At 33.5% G+C, this 27,408-nt stretch overlaps 2 protein-coding genes across 2 annotated transcripts in view; one reads left to right on the top strand and one right to left on the bottom strand.

Annotated features, from left to right (window-relative positions):
* The window catches only part of LOC148301628 (phenoloxidase-activating factor 2-like), a 222,954-nt gene that overhangs the window by 17,408 nt on the left and 178,138 nt on the right, over window positions 1-27,408 (bottom strand). The gene's annotated exons all lie outside the window — the stretch shown is intronic.
* On the top strand, window positions 941-26,609 carry LOC148301635 (ionotropic receptor coreceptor Ir8a-like). The gene is made up of 16 exons (XM_088272989.1): window positions 941-956; window positions 4,758-4,907; window positions 5,806-6,012; window positions 6,669-6,832; window positions 7,646-7,831; window positions 8,853-9,058; window positions 9,272-9,428; window positions 10,931-11,044; window positions 12,366-12,470; window positions 13,598-13,697; window positions 14,397-14,574; window positions 20,708-20,891; window positions 21,738-21,859; window positions 23,875-24,078; window positions 25,389-25,612; window positions 26,320-26,609. The coding sequence occupies exons 1-16, from the start codon at window positions 941-943 to the stop codon at window positions 26,607-26,609; spliced, it is 2,607 nt and encodes an 868-aa protein (XP_088129115.1).

Raw genomic sequence — 27,408 nt, 5'->3', positions numbered from 1 at the left:
GGGTTGATAAAAAAGGTAAAGAGAAACATTTTATTTATATATTTACATATTACATTTTTCATGTCTATCATTACCATTTTCATATGATAATTTACGTCTGTGTAAGCGCCCTTGAGATAATGTATTACGAAAATGGTGCTATATAAATTATCTAAAATTATTATTATTTGATACCTATTTTGACATGAAAGGGGGTGTTCCCAAGGGGGGGGTCAAATAAATATAAGTGATTTTTTCACTGAAATATTTATTCAATATTACCATGGACTAGTACCTGAAGCGGAGGGCTGATCACCTTTCCTTCATCTATTAATGGTCAAGATAACACTGCGTTTGTATGATGCAGTGCCCTATGCACCATTTGGGTGTGAATATATTTTTTTAATGTATGAGATGAAGCATGCATTCAAAGACTGGTGTGGGTATCTATTCTCTCTGCCTACCCCTGCGGAAGCCGCGGGATGATTAGTTATTTTTTTAGTTAATTTAATGTGAATATGTTAAATTTTGATATTATTTTTTGACCTCTCATCAAAGATGAAGAAGAATATGGAAGTCTGGGCATTTACGGGGCTTACGACCGTCATAGGCTGGTTTGAGTGATCACTTTACACACGTGTAACATTCACCAATTCTACCCATTATTGACAACCACACTACTCAAATTCTTGGAAGTTCTATATATATGAACCAATTTAGAAACCTTGTTCATGAATCACTAAAACTTCACTAGAGACATCTATTGGTGAGATGTAAAGAAGCTTTTTATTAAGCAGAAACTCTTATATTAGTATATGAGATCCGAATCCCGGATTATAATCACACACATGAGAAACGCCAGAAAATATTAAATTTTGATATCAAATCTCAGGATTGTATGAAATTAATTCATAAAATGGTTGCTTTGAGGGTAGTCTTCCCTGTATTTTAAATATTCACCATGGGAATTCGAACAGGTGGGTGGAAATACGCCTTATTACGTCGACGGTTAGTTAATTCACAATCCATTGAACAGATTGATGTATGATTAGACCCACCAGGATATCAAATATTTATATTCTCTGTAAACATAACCGTAGGATTTTTTCTCTAACTCAGCGACTCTGAACTTTTTGTTAGGGAGCCCTTTTAATCGCAAGGAAAATGCGCGGTGCACCAAAACATTCATTCAAACGCTTATCCGCACCCCAATGGTGCATAGGGCACTGCGTCATACAAACGCAGTGTTATCTTGATTGTTAACACATGAAGGAAAGTCCAGGGTTTTTTTTACCCTTATCTGCACCCGATGGTGCATAGGGCACTGCATTATATAAACGCAGTGTCATATTGATCATTAATACATGAAGGAAAGGTGATCAGCCCTCCTCTTAAGGTACCGGTCCAGGGTTTTTTTTTTAACCCTTATCTGCACCCGATGGTGCATAGGGCACTGCATTATATAAACGCAGTGTTATATTGATCATTAATACATGAAGGAAAGGTGATCAGCCCTCCTCTTAAGGTACCAGTCCAGGGTTTTTTTTTTAAACCCTTATCTGCACCCGATGGTGCATAGGGCACTGCATTATATAAACGCAGTGTTATCTTGATCATTAATACATGAAGGAAAGGTAATCAGCCCTCCGCTTCAGGCACCAGTCCAGGGTTATATTGAATAAATATTACAGTGAAAAGATCACTTATATTTATTTGACCCCCCCCCTGGAAATCGAACCCGGGACCTCCAGAACGGTAGCCGAGCGTGGTGATCATGACACTGCGTAGGTGGTCATATAAATAATTAACTATTCTTTAAATAAGGAGAAGGGTATGTTAGGGGGAAGGGGATTATTTATTATGTTTTAGTTTACATTTAGACCTGAAGATGGAAGCCTAGCTTCTGAAACTAGTCGTCAAACAAACTCAAGTGGTGTAAAAACGAGCGATATCTTTAATAGTTTCAAAACGTAATTGATTTTTATTTATTAAAAAACCGTTTTTGTATTGAAAAAAATAGTTTTTCTTAGAAATAAAAATACTATTTTGAAAAGGAAATATATTTATTATATAAGTATATATATATTTTCCAAAACAAAAAACGTATTACAATATTAACAATATATTCAAAAAAAATTGCGGATACATTTGGCAGTGTGGTTTTTTTTAAAAGAATATGTAGGGAAAAAATATCATGATTGTTTTTTTAACTCCTTACCTATCAATAACCATATTGACCAATAACATAACAATTTGTATAGCCTCCCACCAGTCTGATGATGTCGGTAACGACGAAACCCGGTCGCTGGTCAAATAAAAATAAAGTGGAAAAGCTAAAAATATTGGTTTTAATCTAATAATATATTTTAATCTAATAATATATCAATAACCCTTTTTTCTTCAAAATCCTATTTTTAGTTTGAAGAAAAGTTAATTTTTTCAATATGAAAACGGTGTTTGAAACTAAAAATAACGTTAAATGTTATCTGGGTTGACCTTCCTTTCCGGTGCTAAAATAAAACGCGCGTCCCGGTGTTGGGTAGTCACTACACAATAAAAAATTAGCGATTATAAATCGGAAAAATACGGACACTCATAGCTAATCCCCTTAATTAATTATAAATTAAGTCAAAAATTATAATAATTTAGATTTATTTGCTGAAAACATTAAAAAACCATCTGGCAATGCTCACGGAACGAGCATAGGTCCACTCTTGTCGGAAGCCCAAGAGCTACTGCCGCTAGCCAGAGAACATTGAGCTTTGAGCTCCTCACGCTTGCACAGTGCAAGTATGCAAGAGTGAGATGCGAATATGCACTCTTCACGCGCTGTTTATACGCGAATTTGTTTCCGATATTCACAAAATACCTCCGATGTACCCGATAAATTGTGATTATTATTAATATTATTTGTTTAAATGAATGCGTAAATATGTTATGGAGGAATACCTAAAATCTTAGCTTTTTATTTATTATATTTATAGAGATATTGATGGTTATTAGAAGCAATGTGTACAAGGTACACAACACCGAGAAAGGAGGGTAAAAAAAATATGTTGCGCGCTATCGAATATCCGCCTTAATAAATAAAATTAAAACTGTCCCACAGTTTGAGAATCTTTCTCAAAGTAAGTACTTTTTTAAAACCAGTTGTTATTACAGTCTAGCATACAAATCAATTCTGATATCCATACTTACATAATGTATGATAATTCGTCTTTATAAAACCATCAAAGGAATCCATATTTCTGTGTTTTATTTCGACTAACATTTCAGCAAGGAGGAGTCCATTTCGACGCATTTTAAACACGTCTTAAGATGAATTACATAATGTTTATATTTATATACATATTCTTTGTGCATAAATTCTGGGGTGTTTCGTCCACGTCTGCAATACTGCGTATAGGTAACACGCGAGTATTCAAAATCGGCTTTAAAAATTAATATTTTAATGTAAAAAAAATAACCAAAAAGCAAAGCTATTCTCATTTGTTGTACCCCACTCTAGTCCCATAAAAATCATCACTGTCTGCAATACTGCGTATAGGTAACACGCGAGTATTCACAATCGGCTTTAAAAATTAATATTTTAATGTAAAAAAAATAACCAAAAAATAAAGCTATTCTCATTTGTAGTACCCCACTCTAGTCCCATAAAAATCATCACTGTCCGCCTCCGTAGTGCAATGGTCAGCACGCTCAGCTACCGTTCTAAAAGTCCCGGGTTCGATTTCCAGAAGGGGGGGTTAAATAATACATATAAGTGTTTTTTTCACTCTAATATTTATTCAATATTACCCTGGTACCTGAAGCAGAGGGCTGATTATTTTTCCTTCATGTGTTAACAATCAAGATGACACTGCGTTTGTATGATGCAGTGCCCTATGCACCATTGGGGTACGGATAAGAGTTTGAAGAAGGTTAGTGTCGCGGACTCTTGAGTCAGAGCTTCTCGGTTGGAACCCACTCTACCACAATTTGATACCTATTTCTAATAATGAGTCGCTTAGGCTCACAGAAATAGTATGAAATTGAATTTTTTGTGTAAATAATACAAACACAAATATTTCTCTTTAAATTAAAAAAAAAAGAAAAATGAATAATGACCCTCGACACTGATGTAAACCAATAAGAACGCACTTGGCTTTTGTTATTTGTGTTTTTTGAAAAGATTTCTTTTTTTATTGATTTGGTATCAACTTTACTATGTAAAAAATAAAATAAATACCATATAACATCACTTTTGTATAAATTAATGTAAACACGACTAGTTCAGTGATAATTTTAAATATAAAACATATCCATGAAGACATTACACATCCCTGTTTAACGCCTTCAGGCCACCTTTAAGAATATTATTGTAATCATGCCTAGTTTTAGAACTACAGATGCTATCGTAAGAGTTAAGCGAGTGTTTTTGCCTAGAATTTTCACTCGGGAATTACATGAAATTATAGTAACTTTAAACATAAAGAGTAAATCCACTCACGAGTAGGCATCAAGACATTACACATCCCTGTTTAACACCTTTGGGCCACTTTTGAGATTATTATTGTAAATATGACTAGTTTAAAGAAATACAGATGTTTTCATGAACAGGTGAATATCCCTCATTCAAAGCCTTATCCACACCCGTTGGTGCATAGGGCACTGCATCAAATATAAACACAGTGTTATCTTGATTGTTAACGTATGAAGGAAATGTGAACAGCCCTCTGCTTCACGTACCAGTCCAGGGTAATATTGTATAGGTATATGATTTATTACATGTTTTTCAGTGCTTCTATCGGAGAAAATTCAACTGGACGTTTCTCAGTGGTTTTTGGATTCCATAGCCGAACTAGGTCCTCGATCTCCCGATTGGCTCCAACTAGAAGGAGACACGATTGCTCTAGACAGAGACGACGAAGAGAAAAGCTTTCAAACGTGTAAGTATGAAAATTATTCACAACATTTTTGAGGGTGTCAAAATTCTTGTTCCAGATTTGTGATCAAGGACCTGGACACGAACCAAAAATGATTTCTCGAATAAACCACAGATGGTTTTAATGAAAATTGCAGAAAACTTTGATGAAATTTTTTGAATGGTTGACAAGTTTTGAAGTACAAAGATATATCGCTCACCCCTTTCAAGAACATCATAAATCAAAAAACTTGATTTATCATAACTTTTTTAAAGTTTAAAAATATAATACAATTTATTTAAAATAAATATCAAGCCACTTATTGAACTTTTTACTGTGCAACAGATCCTTTTAGGTAAAACCAGAAGGTTTTTTTCTCCATTTGAAAAATAAGTAGTTTATTTGAAAATAAGTAGTTTATTTGTCCGCCTCCGTAGCGTAATGGTCAGCACGCTCGGCTACCGTTCTGGAGGTCCCGGGTTCGATTCCCAAGGGGGGTAAAATAAATATAAGTGATTTTTTCACTGTAATATTTATTCAATATTACCATGGACTGGTACCTGAAGCGGAGGGCTGATCACCCTTCCTTCATGTGTAAACGATCAAGATAACACTGCATGACACAGTGCCCTATGCACCATTGGGGTGCGGATAAGGGTTTTTATTATTATTTATTATTATTTGAAAAAATAGTTAAACAATACCTTTTCAACATTTTCTGCCCTGTAGCGGGTAAATATTAAGTTAAAAATATGCCTCTTTTGCTGGGATATAGTACAATTTCTGGGCATTCTGAAAAAATGCACAACTGAAAATTTACGTTTTTTGATTTATGACGTTCTTGAAAGGAGTGAGCGATTTGAACTCTGTAGTTCTAAGGGTATTTTCTCATTTCTCCAATATGTTTTTTTGTCACCTGCAGTTTGCGACATAGTCTCAAAGGGTGCTTCTCTTGTATTGGACATGACCTGGTCACCTTGGGAGAGAGCTCTGGACGCGCTGGAAGGAGTCGGTATACCAGTGGTGGAGAGCGAGATCGGAGAAGGAGTACCTATACTCCAACCCCTGATGCAGTTTCTGACGTTCAAGAATGCCACTGATGCCGTACTTATATTCGAAAAAGCAAATGGTAATACAAACTAACTGACTAACAGACTATTTATACAAAACAAAAATTTGAAAGAGAGAGAGAATTGGGTAATATATCCAAAATAAAACAAGGTTTGTTGGATTGAATTATATATTTATTTATGTATATGTTAATACGTGACGTGTTTCGTCTTCTTAGGACATTATCAAACACGTGTGTTTGATAATTATAATAATAGTGTTTAATAATAGCGTTTGTCCGCCTCCGTAGCGTAATGGTCAGCACGCTCGGCTACCGTTCTGGAGGTCCCAGGGGGGGGGTCAAATAAATATAAGTGATTTTTTCACTGTAATATTTATTCAATATTACCCTGGACTGGTACCTGAAGCAGTGGGCTGATCACCTTTCCTTCATGTGTAAACGATTAAAATAACACTTTGTTTATATGAAGCAGTGCCCTATGCACCATTGGGGTGCGGATAAGGGTTTTATTTTATTATTAATAATAGTTTATAATAGTGTTTGATAATGTCCTAAGAAGACGAAACGCGTCACGTATTAACATATACATAAATAAATGTAGAATTCAATCCGACAAACCTTGTTTTATTTTTTATATATTACCCAACAATTCAATATGGAATTCTACCAACTGTCTGCAGTTATAATAAATATGATAATGTGCTTTATTTTAGTGATGGAGCAAGCTCTATACAAGATTTTGGGAGAGAGTGTCCTAAGAATTCTAGCATTGCACGATTTGCCCAGCAGGATCAACCAGCTGAAGAGTATGAGACCAATTCCTGGATATTTCGTCCTTATCGGAACATCTCAGTACGTTCAGGACACCTACAAATTGGTGAGTACACAGCCTTCTGCATTCTCAGAATTGCAACCTGGCAACTATGGTATAGTGACAGACTAATAGGTACTTTGTTCTTATCGGAACATCTCAGTACGTTCAGGACACTTACAAATTGGTGAGTACACAGTCTTGTGATATGTCTGCATTTTCAAAATTGCAACCTAGCAACTATGGATATAGTGACCAATTTATGGGTACTTTGTCTCTTTATAGAAATATCTTAGTACGTTCTGGACACTTACAAATTGGTGAGTACACAGCCTTCTTTATTCTCAGAATTGCAACTTTGCAACTATGGATATATCGACCGATTCCTGGGTACTTTGATACCCAAACTTCCGTGGTCTTCTTCATCTATGTTGAAATGTCTAAATAATGTGCCTGGTAAACATAATAAATGTGCACACGATGACACAGACCATTGGACCATTGGATCAAAAAATATATAACTGCTTTAACTCTTACCACTCTGTAGGCCAGGCATTCTGGCCCGTATGATTCTAGTAGGCAGCTCCGTGGGCCACAATGTTTGGCCCGGCGCAGGTATAACTTTAATCACTGATTTCTCTATCACCCGAGTATATTCTACCAAAAAATATCTCAGATAAATACAGTTAATCTTAATTAAAATGGTCATACGAATTGCCAGACAGAGTGTCCCAAAATTAGGGAACAAAAATATTTATTTTAGTGGTAAAAAAACGTCACGTTTTTTTGATCAGAGTAGCTTATCAGTTATGAGAAAAAATGGTCAGAGTGGAAAGGGCTAAAAATGTTAATTTTTTGAGTTGAATACGATTTTTTCAGTGTGTGGAGTCCAAGCTGGTGAAACTGCCCGACCGATGGATTCTAGCCAGGACGGACTTGGTCGTGTCTCCGATGGATATATCCATCTTGAAGGAGAACACCAGTTTCATCAGCTTCACGTTCGATACTCCGTGCCTTCTTCAGGGAGTTCCTGCTCCTTGCTCGGAGGGCTTGGACAGCAACCAGGTGAGTTCTGAGTTATTTAGTGCTAGAAAAAGGGTTATTAATGGTTTATTAGAGTTATTAAGACATATATATAGACATATCGCTCACTCCTTTCAAGAACGTCATAAATCAAAATACTTGATTTTTTAGGAGAACGTTTTTAAAGTTTAAAAATATAATACAATGTATTAAAAATAAATATCAAGCCACTTACTGAACTTTTTACTGTGCAACAGATATTTTTAAGTAAAACCTGAAGGTTTTTTCTCCATTTAAAAAATATTTAGTTTATTAAAAAAAAAAAAAAACAATAGTTTTTCTTCAAAATGCAAAATCAACACTTTCTGCCCTGTGGCGGGTAAATATTACGTTAAAAATATGCCGCTTCTGCTGGGATATAGTAAATTTTCTGGGCATTCCGAAAACATGCCCAACGGAAAATTGACGAATTTGGATTTATGACGTTCTTGAAAGGAGTGAGCGATATATATTATGGAAAAAGGTTTATTACAAGTTTATTTCAGTTATTAAACACTTTAAAATTTTCTGGTGTTTCTCATGTGTGTGATTATAATCCAGGATTCGGATCTCACATACTAATATAAGAGTTTCTGCTTAGTAAAAAGCTTCTTTACATCTCACCAATAGATGTCTCTAGTGAAGTTCTAGTGATTCATGAACAAGGTTTCTAAATTGGTTCATATATATATATATATATATATATATATATATATATATATATATATATATATATATATATAGAACTTCCAAGAATTTGAGTAGTGTGGTTGTCAATAATGGGTAGAATTGGTGAATGTTACACGTGTGTAAAGTGATCACTTAAACCAGCCTATGACGGTCGTAAACCCCGTAAATGCCCAGACTTCCATATTCTTCTTCATCTTTGATGAGATGTCAAAAAATAATATGAAATTGTATTAATAACCTCTTTCAGTTGTTCTACATATACAGTTATAATATATTGTATTGCACTGTTGAAACATTTGATACATGGTCTTACTATGTGACTCTTCTATTCTAGATGAATTCTATCATAATGACCAAGATTCTAAAGGCTATCATTGACGCATCGGTGCCTGCGGAGCTCCCCGGAGTGCTGTACAAACATGATTGCCAGGTTGCCATTCCGGAACTGAGTGCCGAAGCAAAAGTCAGACACCGGAAATTTTTCGACAAACTGTTGAGAAAATCTCGCCAGGATGAACTGCTTTTTGTGGATACGATCAAGTATGTAGTGTTTGATCATACTTTCCACTATATGAGCTCCCTGCCCAGTACACCATAGGCGTGTAGTGATACTCTGCCTCTCTTGAAATTTGTGTTCACATATCGCTCACTCCTTTCAAGAACGTCATAAATCAAAAATTGTCAATTTTAAGTTCGTGAGCGAAATGTCTGCGGTTATAGTAAATGTATTGTATGCAATTTCATATGTTTTAGGCAGGGAATATACTTCCGGGGGGAACAAGTGGTTTTGTTCGGAGGATTTGCTGGCATGAACAGGATCGCGAGATGGTTTTCTCACGAAAACTTGAAAGTGCTACCAGGGATTAACATCACAAGTCCTAGGAGGTTCCTCAGAGTCGGAACAACAACGGTAAAGTCATTTTGTGTATTTTTAGATTAACATTTTGAGTGTGGTGATATCGCTCACTCCTTTCAAGAACGTCATAAATCAAAAATCGTCAATTTTCTGTGTGCATGTTTTCAGAATGCCCAGAAAATGTACTGTATCCCAGAAAAAGAGGCATATTTTAAACTTGATATTTACCCGCTACAGGGCAGAAAGTGTGTTTGTTTTTTTTTTGAAGAAATGGTATTGTTAATTATTTTTTTAAATATACTAAATATTTTTCAAATGGAGAAAAAACCTTCAGGTTTTACCTAAAAAGATCTGTTGCACAGTAATAAGTTCAATAAGTGGCTTGATATTTATTTTTAATACATTGTTTCATATTTTTAAACTTCAAAAACGTTCTCCTGAAAAATCAAGTTTTTTGATTTATGACGTTCTTGAAAGGAGTGAGCGATATGCCAAATACTTGTACGATAAGGTAACAATACAATACGATCAGGTATGCCAAATACTTGAAAGTGGTCAGGTTAGGAGTCATAACAATCGGCGGGTATGTATGAGGAGATGCATGAACGTGGAAGAGGCGAAGAATGTTTGCAAAGACAGAGTGGTGTGGCGTTCTATTCTCTCTGCCCACCCCTGCAGAGAAGCGCCGTGATGGTTAGTTAGTTACTTAGTTTTTTTGAGTGTGTTCAAATACTTGTTCACAAAATCTGGATTATCTCCAATTACAGGAGTTATTGTCCGCCTCCGTAGTGTAATGGTCAGCACGCTCGGCTACCGTTCTGGAGGTCCCGGGTTTGATTCCCAAGGGGGGTAAAAATAAATATAACTGATTTTTTCACTGTAATATTTATTCAATATTACCATGGACTGGTACCTGAAGCGGAGGGCTGATCACCTTTCCTTCATAAGTAAAACAATCATGATAACACTGCGTTTATAAGACACAGTGCCCTATGCACCATTGGGGTGCGGTTAAGCGTTTTATTATTATATTATACAGGAGTTATTTTCATATTATTTTTTGACATCTCATCAAAGATGAAGAAGAATATGCACTGCATCATCACTGAAATTATCCAGAGCGATGTCTGTTTGTTCTCGATAGTTACCTAAGACAGCGTCGGTATAGATTGTTTCACATTCCTATACACAGGACCAACCTGCCGATGGTTATGCCTGTAGGAAGAGCTACCGCTATGTTGAACAATATCTCATTGGATATTGATCTGTTCCATGTGTCTGAAGGAGTTTTCCGAAGCAGGATTCTTCTACACCTTTAAGTCTTCTTGCTTACTTTTTAATATATATGCTTTGAATATATTGTTTATAATGTATATATATATATATAAATTTATTTTGAGTAAATTAAAATAAATCATATTAACACAGTGTTATCTTGATTGTTAACGCATGAAGGGAATGTGATCAGCCCTCCGCTTCAGGTACCAGTCCAGGGTAATATTAAATAAATAGACACAGTCAAAATATTGTAACTTTTTATGTTTTATGAATTTCAGTCTGTTCCTTGGACGTACAAAGTGTTAGACGCTCAGGGAAATCCAGTTTTGGATGCTAATGGAAAACCAAAGTACGAAGGTTATTGTATTGACTTGATAGCAAAGTTAGCAGAGGTATGTATGGTCTTATAACCTTTCATCATATCTTTCTATATAAAGGCGTAAAAATTCTAATTTCCCGCAATAAATTGTTGGTGACACCCGCCGTGCGGCATGTTGCGCCATCTCGTTGAAATCGCAACTCTGTCACATCAATGCCATTCAACCGAGGTATGAAAAAGTCAGTAATCATGAAAAAAAATGGGTCAATGATTCTTTCTTCTTCTTCTTCTTTCCATGTTCGCTCCCTAGGTGGAGCATATGGCCAACATAAGACGTCTCCAAGTCACTCTGTCACGCGCCATCTCCTTGGCTTCCTCCCAGGTCAGTCCGGCGTCTCCAAGTTCCGCCGAGTATAGTCGGTAAATAGGCGCCGGAATCCTCGGGGTTGGAAGAAGAGACACGAGGGGTTGATGCTCTCGGGTGGCATTCTAAGGACATGTCCCAACCATGTCCACCTTCTCTTCTTCAGGACTTCCAGTATGAGGGGCTGTTGAGTCCTTCTCCTCACATCGTCATTCCTGACCAAGTCATACCACTTTATACCCAGTATTCGCCTCAGGCACCTATTTTCAAAACTTGCTAGTTTCTTGCTTTGAGCTTTGGTGAGGTGCCACACCGTACAGCAACACTGTAAGGATGCAGGCGTTAAAGATACGACATTTTAAAACCAAGTGTCGTGTCTTTTTTTAAAAACCAATGATTTCACCTGCCCATAAAAAGCACCAAACAGTGAAGTTTAAAGGATGTAAGGCTTCTGGGTTATTTCCTTTTTACATAGCCATCCAAAAATGTGGCTCATTGGTGAACAAAAGAATAATATTGGCAGTAAAACAACCAAACCTCCAAAATAAACACCTTTTATATGTATAACATATGACGTTGTTGAAAGGAGTGAGGTTTCAACAACGGCATATATCAAAAAACTTGATTTTTCAGGAGATTCGTTTCGATATTAAGAATATAGTAAAATGTATTAAAAATAAATTTTAAACTTTTTACTGTGCAACAGATCTTTTCAGGTAAAACCTGAAGGTTTTTTCTCCATTTGAAAAATATTTAGCAAATTTAAAAAAATAATAAAACAATACATTTCCTTCAAAATGCAAAAACATATTCTGCCCTGTAGCGGGTAAATATTAAGTTAAAAAATATGCCGCTTTTGCTGGGATATAGTACATTTTCTGGGCATTTCGAAAACATGCACAACTGAAAATTGACGCTTTTTGATATATGACGTTGTTGAAAGGAGTGAGCGATATATATATATATATATATATATATATATATATATATATATATATATATATATATATATATATATATATAATTTTAGGTGATGAATTTTGACTACGAGATCGTCATCCCAAACCCAGAAGGCTTCGGCACAAAATTTGAAAATGGTTCCTGGAATGGCCTCATAGGAGATCTAGCTAGTGGAGTAAGTATTTTTAAGTTTAATTCCAAACAGTTATTTTAAATGGTTATTGTTTAAAATAGTTAATATTTTCTGAATAATTATTTACCAAACAGCGATATATAACAAAAGAAATCAGAAAAATAAATATATAGTAGCAGCTAATATAATCTACAAATACTTATTTGATTTTCACAGATAACAAAAAATCAGTAAGATGAAAATGAAGAAAGTTAGCAAATATGTATATATGAGTTTTACGTTTATTCAATTCAATTCAATTTATTCAATAAAAAAATAATATATACATAAAAAACAATATTCAAGGCGTATATATTAAAAGTAAGCAAGAAGACTTAAAGGTGTAGAAGAATCCCGCTTCGGAAAACTCCTTCGAACACATGGAACAGATCAATATCCAATGTGATATTGTTCAACATAGCGGTAGCTCTTCCTACAGGCATAACCATCGGCAGGTTGCTCCTGTGTATAGGAATGGGAAACAATCTATGCCGACGCTGTCTTAGGTAACTATCGGGAACATACAGACCCATGCTCCGGATAATTTCAGGATTATCGATCATACCGCGCAACAATCGATAAATATGCGTAATCAAATACACATTCCTTCTAGTCTCTAAGACTGCTGTAGCCGAGCATACCCTGGAGGAACTGGGTCGGGTAGAGCCGAGGATAATAGCCGTACTCTCTCATGTAGAGATACCTCAAAAACTTCTTTTGGACTTTCTCTACCATAAGAGAGTACTTAAGCTCGTTTAAAAGAAGAAACTTCTTAGATCTGTTTATTTAAAAAATAATTTCAGCAGAATTTTAGAAAAGAGACTAAGAGAAAAGAAAAGAGACTAGAAAAGAGAAAAGAGAAAAGAGACAGACTTTTAGAAAAATTGTTTACTTGTGTATTTATTACTTGTAAATTATCATTGATTGCCTTTTTAATTTCTAACCTAACCGTCAAAATATTTAGAATTTTGTAAAGTAGATAGTGTTTTAGTATTACTCAGTCTTGATAAAGAAGCGGATAGCTCGGAAACCGGTAGACATTATAATTGAGTTATAATAAAATATTTAAAGGGATTTTAAAACCAAGTTTTGTTTGTACTTTTTATTATATTGAATTAAATGAATTGAAGGATACGGACATTGCAGTCGCCGCTACTGTGATGACAGCGCAGCGGGAAGAAGTTGTGGACTTCGTGGCTCCTTACTTCGAACAGACGGGTATATCCATCGGTAAGTTCAACTCTTCTACATACTTTAATATTTAAACCAATTTGTATCAGTTTACTTTATAGGTACAGTTTTGTTCGCCTCCATAGTGTAATGGTCAGCACTCTCGGCTACCATTCTGGAGGTTTCAATTCCCAGCGGGTGGTCAAATAAATATAAATGATTTTTTCACTCTAATATTTATTCAATATTACCCTGGACTGGTACCTGAAGCGGAGGACTGATCACCTTTCCTGTTGTGTGTTAACGATCAATATAACACTGGGTTTATATGATGCAGTGCCCTATGTACCATTGTGGTGCTGATTTATATATAAATATATGTACATATATATATATATATATATATATATATATATATATATATATATATATATATATATATTTATATTTATATAGAGAGAGAGAGAGAGAGAGAGAGAGAGAGAGAAAGAGAGAGAGAATAGAACGCCACATCACTCTGTCTTTGCAAACATTCTTTGCCTCTTCCACGTTCATGCATCTCCTCATACATACCCGCCGATTGTTTCGACTCCTTACCTGACCGCTTTCAAGCATATGATATATATATAAATATATATATATATATATATATATATATATATATATATATATATATATATATATATATATATATATATATATATATATATATATATGGGGAGCCAAGTTACAAATATATATTACTGATTATGTTTTCAGTTATCAGAAAGCCGACCAGGAAGACTTCTCTATTCAAGTTCATGACCGTACTAAGAGCTGAAGTATGGTTGAGTATTGTGGGTGCCCTAACGCTGACTGCAATCCTGCTCACGATTCTGGATAAGTATTCCCCGTACAGCGCCAGGAACAACAAAGACGCCTATCCCTACCCTTGCAGGTACATTGTCCTGTGACTACTATAACTACTTTATTTCAACAGTCCCTACGTAAAGTACTCTATCTGCAAATCTGTTACTTTACAGGAGAGAGCTTAGAAGATTTTTCAACATATTCTTTTTTATCAATGAACGGTTTTATCTGAAATTCTAAACTAGTTTTATATATTAAAAAACACGATAAATAATGTATTAAATCGTTTTAAAACTTTATGCTTTGTCAAAATTATGTAGTTATCGTTTTAGGAGTTCCGTTCATTTCGAAAATTCCATGTAGATAGCGTCTTATACGCCTGAAAAATAGAAATCATAAAGAAAACACACATTTCCAATATACGTAATTAGTTTTTTGACCGTCATAGGCTGGTTTAAGTGATCGCTTTACACACGTGTAACATTCACCAATTCTACCCATTATTGGCAACCACAATACTCAAATTCTTGGAAGTTCTATATATATTTATATGAGCCAATTTAGAAACCTTGTTCTTGAATCACTAGAACTTCACTAGAGACATCTATTGGTGAGATGTAAAGAAGCTTTTTATTGAGCAGAAACTCTTTTATTAGTACATATCGCTCACTCCTTTCAAGAACGTCATAAATCAAAAAACTTGATTTTACAGGAGAACGTTTTTAAAGTTTGAACATAAATTACATTTTATTTATTGTTTCGGCATTAACTTTGTGGTAAGACATGTTACAATAATTAAAGAAAACACTTCGTTTTTTACCACTTGAGTTTAATTATAGACTACATGTTTCAGAAGCTAAACTTCCATCATTCAGGTCTGTATAATAACTAAAATATAAAATATAAAATTGTTCTATAAATAAGGATAGGGGAAAAGTAAGGGGAAGGGGTTAGTCAAGGAACGGAGTTTGAAAACAAAGGAAAAATTGAAAGCAATGGCGAAGAATTTTGAAACAATATATTATTTAATAAATTATTATTAGAATTCAGGTTTTTTTGTATTTCTAAATTTTCAAGATAATTCATAATTTGGCCTTTATATGGAACAAGGTGTAATAATTTTAATTTATGGGAGTGAAATGAGTGATTAGTATCTATTATATGATTTGCAAATTCCGAAAAATAATTACTAACAAGACCGCTTTGATGTTCTTTAATTCTAATCTTTAAATTTCTCGCAGTTTGGCCAATATATTTTCTATCACAATCTCCACACGAAATTTCATAAACACCACTTTTTTGTAATAAATCAATTTTAGATTTTGAGTTATCGAGGATTTTATGTAAATTATTATTTGTATAATATGCAGGTTGGATATGGGAGGGTAAGATTTTCGAAATATTTTTAGTTATTGAACCCGTATATAAAATTTTTCGCCAAGATTTATTTTTTATTGAATCATTATTAGGTGCTGAATATATGTATTTTTTGGTAAAATTATTTTTAATTTTATTTTTTAACATTTTATCTATTAGCGCGCTATTGTACCCGTTGTTTTTTGCTATTAGTTTAATTGTGTTTAATTCACGATTATAATTTGAGTTACTGAGGGGGATATTAATTAGTCTATTTAATAATGAATGGAAACTGGCCATTTTATGTGAAATGGGATGAATGGAATCAGCTGGAATGACTGTGTCAGTGTGTGTTGGTTTACGATATATATTAAAATCTAATTTATTATTTATAACTTTAATCGATAAATCAAGAAAATTTAGGGTATTATCGTCATTTTTTTCCATGGTAAATTTAATATTATTATGTAAAGTGTTGATGTGGGTAAGGAATGAATCTAATTGTCTATCAGTCCCAATAAAAATACAAAAAATATCATCAACGTACCTAAACCATCTAAAAATACATGTTTTTACAATAGGATGATTAGAATTTAATAATTCTGTCTCAAAATCATTAAGGAACATATCAGCTAATACTGGCGAAAGAGGAGAACCCATTGGGAGTCCGTCTCGTTGTTCATAAATTAAGCTATTAAATTCAAAATAATTTTGAGATGTACAAATATCATAAATTCTAGTCATTTCTTTTACATACAAATCATCTAAATCTGAATCACATAATAGTTTCATAAAAACACTTTTGGCATCATCTATTGGGACGTTTGTGAATAAATTTACAATATCAAATGAAATAATTTTAGCATTAGAAGGAATATTTAAATATTTAGTTTTCTCAATAAATTCCAAAGTATTCTTTATGCTATATGTTGGTGAAAAAATTTTATGACATATAATTAAATGATTTAGTAATTTACAAAGTTTATAATTTGGCGCACTCACGTATGATACAACTGGTCTAATTGGAACATTTATTTTGTGTAATTTAGGTAACCCGTATAATCTTGGAATTTGGGGATTTTTATTAATAATAAAATCTTTAATATTATCAACAATGATAGTAGGGCAACGTTTAAGTACTTCTTTTAATTTCGTTTGATATTTAATCGTTGGGTCTTTTTTCAAAATTTCAAATTATTAAATTATTATTATTCTTTCGCCAGTATTAGCTGATATGTTCCTTAATGATTTTGAGACAGAATTATTAAATTCTAATCATCCTATTGTAAAAACATGTATTTTTAGATGGTTTAGGTACGTTGATGATATTTTTTGTATTTTTATTGGGACTGATAGACAATTAGATTCATTCCTTACCCACATCAACACTTTACATAATAATATTAAATTTACCATGGAAAAAAATGACGATAATACCCTAAATTTTCTTGATTTATCGATTAAAGTTATAAATAATAAATTAGATTTTAATATATATCGTAAACCAACACACACTGACACAGTCATTCCAGCTGATTCCATTCATCCCATTTCACATAAAATGGCCAGTTTCCATTCATTATTAAATAGACTAATTAATATCCCCCTCAGTAACTCAAATTATAATCGTGAATTAAACACAATTAAACTAATAGCAAAAAACAACGGGTACAATAGCGCGCTAATAGATAAAATGTTAAAAAATAAAATTAAAAATAATTTTACCAAAAAATACATATATTCAGCACCTAATAATGATTCAATAAAAAATAAATCTTGGCGAAAAATTTTATGTACGGGTTCAATAACTAAAAATATTTCGAAAATCTTACCCTCCCATATCCAACCTGCATATTATACAAATAATAATTTACATAAAATCCTCGATAACTCAAAATCTAAAATTGATTTATTACAAAAAAGTGGTGTTTATGAAATTTCGTGTGGAGATTGTGATAGAAAATATATTGGCCAAACTGCGAGAAATTTAAAGATTAGAATTAAAGAACATCAAAGCGGTCTTGTTAGTAATTATTTTTCGGAATTTGCAAATCATATAATAGATACTAATCACTCATTTCACTCCCATAAATTAAAATTATTACACCTTGTTCCATATAAAGGCCAAATTATGAATTATCTTGAAAATTTAGAAATACAAAAAAACCTGAATTCTAATAATAATTTATTAAATAATATATTGTTTCAAAATTCTTCGCCATTGCTTTCAATTTTTCCTTTGTTTTCAAACTCCGTTCCTTGACTAACCCCTTCCCCTTACTTTCCCCCTATCCTTATTTATAGAACAATTTTATATTTTATATTTTAGTTATTATACAGACCTGAATGATGGAAGTTTAGCTTCTGAAACATGTAGTCTATAATTAAACTCAAGTGGTAAAAAACGAAGTGTTTTCTTTAATTATTATAAAATACATTGTTTTAAAAATAAATATCAAGCCACTTATTAAACTTTTTACTGTGCAACAAATATTTTTATGTAAAACCTGAAGGTTTTTTCTCCATTTAAAAAATATTTAGAATGTTTAAAAAAATAATTAAACAATACCTTTTCTGCAAAATGCAAAAACAACACTCTCTGCCCTGTAGCAGGTAAATATTAAGTTAAAAATATGCCGCTTTTGCTGGGATATAGTACATTTTCTGGACATTCCGAAAACATGCAAGATTGAAAATTAACGAATTTTGATTTATGACGTTCTTGAAAGGAGTGCGCGATATGTGAGGTCCGAATCCTGGATTATAATCACACACATGAGAAACGCCAGAAAATATCATTTTCATTTTTATTAAAATGATATTTTCTAGCGTTTAATTAAAAATAACTCCTATAATTGGAGATAATCCAGATTTGTGAACAAGTATTTGGACACACTCATAATGCTGTAAATTTCTATTCCATTTGAACACACTGACCTGCGGCAATGCGTGGTTCAGACTGATACGCGATAGTAACTAAAAAAAATGTTTTTAGATTAAAAATGAAGTGATTAGATTACAAAAGATGATAGCCGTTATGAATGAATTTGTAATTACGTTTGAAAATGTAAAAATTGTGTTTTATTTACGTTCAGCTATCTCGAGATAACGAATGATGATTGATCACCATTTGATGACGGTTATGTCATCAATGTGTGACCATGAATGATTGGTGATTAGAAAATTGCGATACTCGCACTTTTTTAATCACAAAACTGGCGAAGATTATCACCTGCGATGTTGTTATCGCTCAAAGAATTATAATAATAGTAGATTAATAAACCTTTTCTTTTTTATCTTAATATCGAAAGATATCGCTCACTCCTTTCAAGAACGTCATAAATAAAAACTCTTGATTTTTCAGGAGAACGTTTTTAAAGTTTAAATATATAATACAATGTGTTAAAAATAAATATCAAGCCACTTACTGAAATTTTTACTGTGCAACAGATCTTTTTAAGTAAAACGTGATAGTTTTTTCTCCATTTCAAAAATATTTAGTTTATTTAAAAAAAAAATTAAACAATACCTTTTCTTCAAAATGCAAAAACAATATCTTCTGCCCTGTAGCGGGTAAATATTAAGTTAAAAATATGCCTCATTTTCTGGGATATAGTACATTTTCTGGGCATTCCGAAAACATGCAAAACTGAAAATTGACAATTTTTGATTTATGACGTTCTTGAAAGGAGTGAGCGATATGACAGAATGCAAGATTATCGTACACAATGAATCCCTGGATCAGGTGCAAGAATTTTTATATCTAGGCAGCATGTTCACAAGGGATGGAAAAGTGGATAAGGATATTGTTGAGAGAAGAGTGAATGCAGGGAATAGAATAAATGGTGCTTTGAACAGAGTGATTGCAAATAAGAATATGTCCATGGAAGCCTAGCTAGCGGTTCACAACGGCGTGCTGGTACTGACACTAATGTATGGAAGCCAAACATGGAACTGGCAAAGGAAGGATGAAAGCAGAGTGAACGCCGTTGAAATGCGCTCCCTCAGACGAATGTGTGGAAAATCATTGTATGACAGAATTAAAAACGAAGATATAAGAAGGGAATGTAAGGCTGAACAAAGAATAATTGAAAAGATTAGGAAGAGTTCTTTACGGCGGTATGGACATGTGGAGCCTGTCAGTAAAATTCCATACAGTGGCGCTCATAGTCCTGTAATTTTTTATATTAACTTATGTATTAGTCAATAATAACACATCATTATTTACCCGTTGTTGAGTTAGATTATAACTGCATAATGAAGCGGCTGAAATTAATAAATCTTAGTGATAGAAGGGTAATTACTGATTTGGTCCTGTTATATCAAATTCTTAACAGCCCTGATCTCCTAAATCAAATAAAGCTTAGCGTGCGTCCAAGAGGTACTAGGCAAAAATCTGTATTCCCAGTATTTGTACATAACGCAAACTATGCCATGTTCTCTCCCATTCCGCGGCTTCACATGTTAGCCAATACTTTTGAAAGTATAGATTTATTTAATATATTGTTATCCACCTTGAAGTGTGTACTTTCTCAGCATTTCTTCCCCATGTTATAATGGATAAATGTAAATGTTGTGTTTCACTCTCTCTCGCTGCTCGCTGATGGTGTGTGAAGGAGACGTGTATTGACCAGTGCTTACTATTTGTTATTTTATCATTATTTTATGTTTAAGACTTTTTGTTTCTCTATTAGTGTATTCATTAGTGTATTTTTATATATATACTGTATATTTGTATTATGCTAAAGGCATAAGCTGTTCAATAAATAAATTATAATGATCCATTGAAGATAATCCAGATTTATGAAACAGTATTTGCATGATACTCTCAGAAGGTTGTAAAAAGGTTTATTTTGCGTTTTTAGAGAATTCACGCTGAAGGAGTCACTTTGGTTCGCTCTGACGTCGTTCACGCCGCAGGGCGGGGGAGAGGCCCCCAAGGCCCTCAGCAGCAGGGCGATAGTAGCTGCCTACTGGCTGTTCGTCGTGCTGATGCTGGCCACCTTCACGGCCAACCTGGCGGCCTTCCTGACCGTAGAGAGAATGCAGGTACGAATCAAGTTGGACGTTATATTGTATTTTATAAAAATGTCGAGATGCCCTTACATCCCTTAAAAGTTTACTACATTTTTAGTGTGTCCAAATACTGCGAGAATATATATATATATATATATATATATATATATATATATATATATATATATATATATATATATATATATATATATATATATATATATATATATATATATATATATATATATATATATATATATATATATATATATATATATATATATATATATATATATATATATATATATATATATATATATATATATATATATATATATATATATATATATATATATATATATATATATATATATATATATATATATATATATATATATATATATATATATATATATATATATATATATGTATATATATATATATATATATGTATGTTTATATAAAATAAATAATAATAATAATAAAACCCTTATCCGCACCCCAATGGTGCATAGGGCACTGCGTCATATAAACGCAGTGTTATCTTGATCGTTTTACACATGAAGGAAAGGTGATCAGCCCTCCGCTTCAGGTACCAGTCCAGGGTAATATTGAATAAATATGACAGTGAAAAAATCACTTACATTTATTTTACCCCCCTTGGGAATCGAACCCGGGACCTCCAGAACGGTAGCCTAGCGTGCTGACCATTACACAACGGAGGCGGACAAAATATATATATATATATATATATATATATATATATATATATATATATATATATATATATATATATATATATATATATATATATATATATATATATATATATAAATATATTTATAAATTCAAATTTGCCTTATTTTCTTTAATTTTTAGACGCCGGTTGCTTCACTGGACCAGCTAGCGAGACAATCTCGCATTAACTACACTGTTGTGGAGGGTGGGATGGCCCACAGGTACTTCATCAATATGAAGAACGCTGAAGACACTTTATACAGGTACAGATCTTTGTCAAAAAAGGTTTTTTTTATATATGTACAGTATCGAACAGATTAATTTAAACAAACTTATTTTGTTGTATTTTCGTAAAAAGTTTTGTAAATCTTTTGTTCATTAGTTATATCACACAAATTAATATTTAATATGATCTCATTAGCGGATTCTTCTACATCGCTAGCAATAGTATTCTTATATTATTTTTTGACATCTCATCAAAGATGAAAAAGAATATGGAAGTCTGGGCATTTACGGGGCTGACGACCGTCATAGGCTGGTTTAAGTCATCACTTTACACACGTGTAACATTCACCAATTCTACCCATTATTGACAACCACACTATTCAAATTCTTGGAAGCTCTATGTATATGAACCAATTTAGAAACTTTGTTCTTGAATCACTAGAACTTCACTAGAGACATCTATTGGTGAGATGTAAAGAAGCTTTTTACTAAGCAGAAACTCTTATATTAGTATGTGAGGTCCGAATCCTGGATTATAATCATACACATGAGAAACGCCAGAAAATACCATTTTCATTTTTATTATTTAAGCTTATAATTTGACCAGATAATTTATTTACAACATTTTGAGTGTGTCCAAATACTTGTTCACAAAATCTGGATTATCTCCAATTACAGGAGTTATTTTCATATTATTTTTTTGTTAAAAAACACTCAAAATGTTGTAAATAGTATTCTTGCTTATTTTCGGTTTTTGTTGTTTACGCTTTAAATCTTAAGTTTGTTATGTGTATGTTAATTAAAAATTAATAAATTGAATTGAATTAGGGCTCAATGAAAGATTTTACTCTTCTTGGCATCTATTTTAAAAGGTTTTGGCAGGTGGACGCCATTTTGTTCATCTCAAAACCATACCTGAATTATGGACAAAATGAACTTTTCCACCGTAGTGCAATTAGTTTTGGAGAGCCGATTCTAACAGATTGCCAATAGATTTTCAATAGGTTTATGTCTGGCAAAATTCTTCACCAGTTCGTTGTTTTTGTGTGAAAAATTGTATCATTTTTGTGGATTTGCAGGGGAATAAATCCTGCTGAAATATTGCATTACGATTTAACCATTTTTCATTGTTCTTCTTCAACTCATCATCTTGGTCTTGCTTCCATAGAGTTTGATACTCCAGACGTATTATGAAGCATCCTATTCTATTTACACAGGGTCTGGAAAGAGGTAACCCTGAACGCCAAAGCTAACGAAACTCAATACCAATCTGGCAATATCTAGCCAGGAAGCATATCGCTCACTCCTTTGAACGTCATCAATCAAAAAACTTGGTTTTTCAGGAGAACGTTTTTAAAGTTTAAAAATATAATACAATGTATTAAAAATAAATATAGAGCCACTAATTGATATTTTTACTGTGCAACAGATCGTTTTAGCTAAAACCTGAATGTTTTTTCTACATTTAAAAAATATTTAGTATATTTAAAAAAATTATTAAACAATACTTTTTCTTCAAAATGCAAAAACAACAATTTCCGCCCTGTAGCGGGTAAATATTAAGTTAAAAATATGCCGCTTTTCCTGGGATATAGTACATTTTCTGGGCATTCCGAAAACATGCACAACTGGATATTGTCGATTTTTGATTTCTGACTTTCTTGAAAGGAGTCAGCGATATGTCCACATACTTTGATTCTTTGCCAGTTCCAAACGCTTATAATCCTTCTTTATCCTTCTTAAACTCATCGTCTTGGTCTTCTTTCTATAGAGTCCTATACTCCAGGGGTATGATGAAGCATCCTTTTCTATTTCCACAGGGTCTGGAAAGAGATAACTCTGAATGCTAATGCTGACGACACTAAGTACCTATCTGGGACTATCATACTACAGAGAGCAGTATGCCCACACACTTCTGGCCATAAATAGTTCTTCCTCAGTTTCAAACGCCTCTAATCCTTCTCTACCCCTCTTCAACTCATCATCTAGGTCTCGCTTCCATAGATTACAATACTCCAGACCTATGACGAAGAACCTTATTCTATTTCCACAGGGTCTGGAAGGAGATAACCCTGAATGCAAGTGCTGACGAGACGCAGTACCAAGTCTGGGACTATCCAGTCAAGGAGCAGTATGGCCACATACTCCTGGCCATCAACAGCTCCTTGCCTCTTCCAACAGCTGATGATGGATTCGCCAAGGTGGAGGACGCTACTGATTCCGACTTCGCTTTTATACACGATTCATCTGAAATCAAGTGAGTGACAAGAGAACTTTGATTCACAATGCTAATGTTCTCTTTCATCAAATTTGAGTACGCTACTACTACTATCACTAACATCACGCCGTTGCCCGGTAGGAAGTGAGGATGGAACGCCACACTCTTCTGTCTTGACATACACTCCTACCTCCTTCACATCCATACATCTAGTCATACATGATTATGCAGACTTTTGACACCGCCAGATTTTAGGTTCTGATTGATCTGATCGGGCCAAGTCTTTTTTGGTCGTCCTCATTCTGTTTCCCTGTCACATTCGCCACATATATTTTCTTAGTCATTCTCTCGCTATCCATTCGCTCCACATGTCCATACCACCGCAAAGAACTCTTCCTAATCTTTTCAATTATTCCTCGTTCAGCCTTACATTCCTTTTTTATATCTTCGTTTTTAACTCTGTCATACAATGATTTTCCACACATTCGTCTGAGGGAGCGCATTTCAACAGAAAAATATAAGACATAAGAAATAAATACATGATTTTGAAAATACAAGCGTTCTCTAAAGGTAAGGAAGGAGTTTTAAAATACAATTTTTTTTAAAGATTTATTTTAAAAAACAAAAAATCAAAAATATACATTACTTTGCAAAAAATTAGCGTGAGGTCTTTTTCGATCATCCTCACTCTGTTTTCCCGCTCATTTTTTTTTAAAAGTTTAATATTTGTGTTTTTATTATTTATACAAATATTTCACTTTCATACTTTTTCTGTGAGCCTAAGCGGTTCATTATTAGAAATAGGTACAAATTGTGGTAGAGTGGGTTCCAACCGAGAAACTCTGACATAAGAGTCCACGACACTAACCACGGGACCACAACCCGACATTTATTCTATTAGATACTGGTTTATTCTCAATAAGGAATTCTTCAACATCTTTAACAAGAGTCTTCTTGCTGACTTTTCAATTTATGTTTTTATATAAATATGTCCGCCTCCGTAGTGTAATGGTCAGCACGCTCGGGTACCGTTCTGGAGGTCCCGGGTTTGATTCCCAGGGAGGTCCAATAAATATAAGTGATTTTTTCACTCTAGTATTTATTCCATATTACTCTGAACTGGTACCTGAAGTGGAGGGCTGATCACCTTTCCTTCATGTGTTAACGATTAAGATAACACTGCGTTTGTATGATGCAGTGCCCTATGCACCATTGGGGTGCGGATAAGGGTTTGAATGAAAAAATATAAATATGTAGACCTTAAATATTTGTTTGTTATGTATATATTATTTTTTTTAATATGTTGAAAATTGAATTGGAATTGAATATGAGAGTCTGGACTGTTCTAGGTACCAAGTGCAGAAGAACTGCAACCTGACCATCGTGGGTGAGGTGTTCGGCGAGCGTCCCTACGCCGTGGCGGTCCAGCAAGGCTCCCGGCTGCAGGAGGAGCTGTCCAGGGCCATACTGCAGCTGCAGAAGGACCGCTTCCTGGACGACCTCACCTCCAAGTACTGGACCACCGCGTGCGAGGAGAACGACGACTCTGAAGGCATCACACTCGACAGCTTAGGTGACAACGAAATCATATATATACACACAAGTATATTCTTCTTAAACCATTCTTTAATGTGAATATCCGTGAAGACATTACACATCCCTGTTTAACACCTTGAGACATCGCTCACTCCTTTCAAGAACGTCGTATATCAAAAAACTTGATTATTCAGGAAAACGTTTTTAAAGTTTAAAAATATAATACAATGTATTAAAAATAAATATCAAGCCACTAATTGAACTTTTTACTGTGCAACAGATTTTTTTAGGTAAAACGTGAAGGTTTTTTTCTCCATTTAAAAATATTTAGTATATTTAAAAAAATAATTAAACAATACCTTTATGCAAAATGCAAAAACAACACTTTCTGCCCTGTAGCGGGTATATATTAAGTTAAAAATATGTCGCTTTTACTGGGATATAGTAAATTTTCTGGGCATTCCGAAAACATGTACAACTGAAAATTGTTGATTTTTTATTTATGACGTTCTTAAAAGGAGTGAGGGATATGTGAATGAGTCACATTCCTTGCATACACTCTTTCATATATTATTTTTTTATTATTTTATTTAAATGAGAAGATAGCTGCAACATAGATGTTGATAGCTGCAACATTAGATAGCAACATAGATGAAGAAAAATATGGAAGACCGCATATTTACAGGGCTTATGACTTGTCATAGGCTGGTAGACTTGACACACGTGTAATTTTTCATGTTTTAGGTGGCGTTTTCATCGCTACACTTTTCGGACTGGCCCTCGCTTTGATCACCCTGGTATGGGAGATAGTGTACTACAAGCGTAAGGACAAAATACAGAACGCCACAAAGAGCATGTCTGTCGCGGAACCAAAAAAATTGATTAAGCAGCTCACTTCAAAAGTCAAAGACACAAAGAACAAAGATGTCGTCAGGAGAATCACGTTTGGGGAAGAATTTAAAGCTGTGAAGGAAGCGAACAAGCCGAACGTGAGCTTCATCAACGTGGAACCGAGAATGCCATGGAATCCATAGATAAATTATTATTAGTAATGATCAGAATTGCAACCTTGCAACTATGGATATATTGAGCTCATCCCAAAAATCTTGAAAGCGATTCCCTTTCAGTCACCACGATGAATTGTGAACAAAAACAAGGATTTCTTTTATTATCATAATTTTTTTTAAACAGAAATTTTGAGAAATATATATATATATATATATATATATATATATATATATATATATATATATATATATATATATATATATATATATATATATATATATATATATATATATATATATATATATTATATATATATATATATATATATATATATATATATAAATGTATATGTATATATGTGTATATTTCATGCGATTATCTATGAAGACATTACACATCCCTGTTTAACACCTTTTAAAAAATAGAAATAATTATGTTTTTTATTATTTACACAAATATTTCAATTTCGTACTGTTTTTGTGAGCCTAAGCGACTCATTATTAGAAAAAGGTATTAAATTGTGGTAGAGCGGGTTCGAACCGAGAAACTCTGACTTAAGAGTCCGCGACACTAACCACGGGACCACAACCCGACATTTATTTTATTAGATACTGGTTTATTCACAATAATAATGATGTATCATTTTTTACATCTCAACATAGATGAAGAAGAATATGGAAGGCTGGGCATTTACGGGGCTGACGACCTAGGCATCATAAGCTGGTTTATGTGGTCACTTTACACACGTGTAACGTTCACCAATTGTACCCATTATTGACAACCACACTACTCAAATTCTTGGAAGTTCTATATATATATATATAT

The sequence above is a fragment of the Brachycentrus maculatus genome, unplaced genomic scaffold (assembly GCF_059751285.1).
Source record: "Brachycentrus maculatus isolate JH-2025_06_01 unplaced genomic scaffold, ASM5975128v1 h1tg000534l, whole genome shotgun sequence".
NCBI classification, from domain to species: domain Eukaryota; kingdom Metazoa; phylum Arthropoda; class Insecta; order Trichoptera; family Brachycentridae; genus Brachycentrus; species Brachycentrus maculatus.
This window is presented reverse-complemented; position numbering and strand designations above follow the sequence as displayed.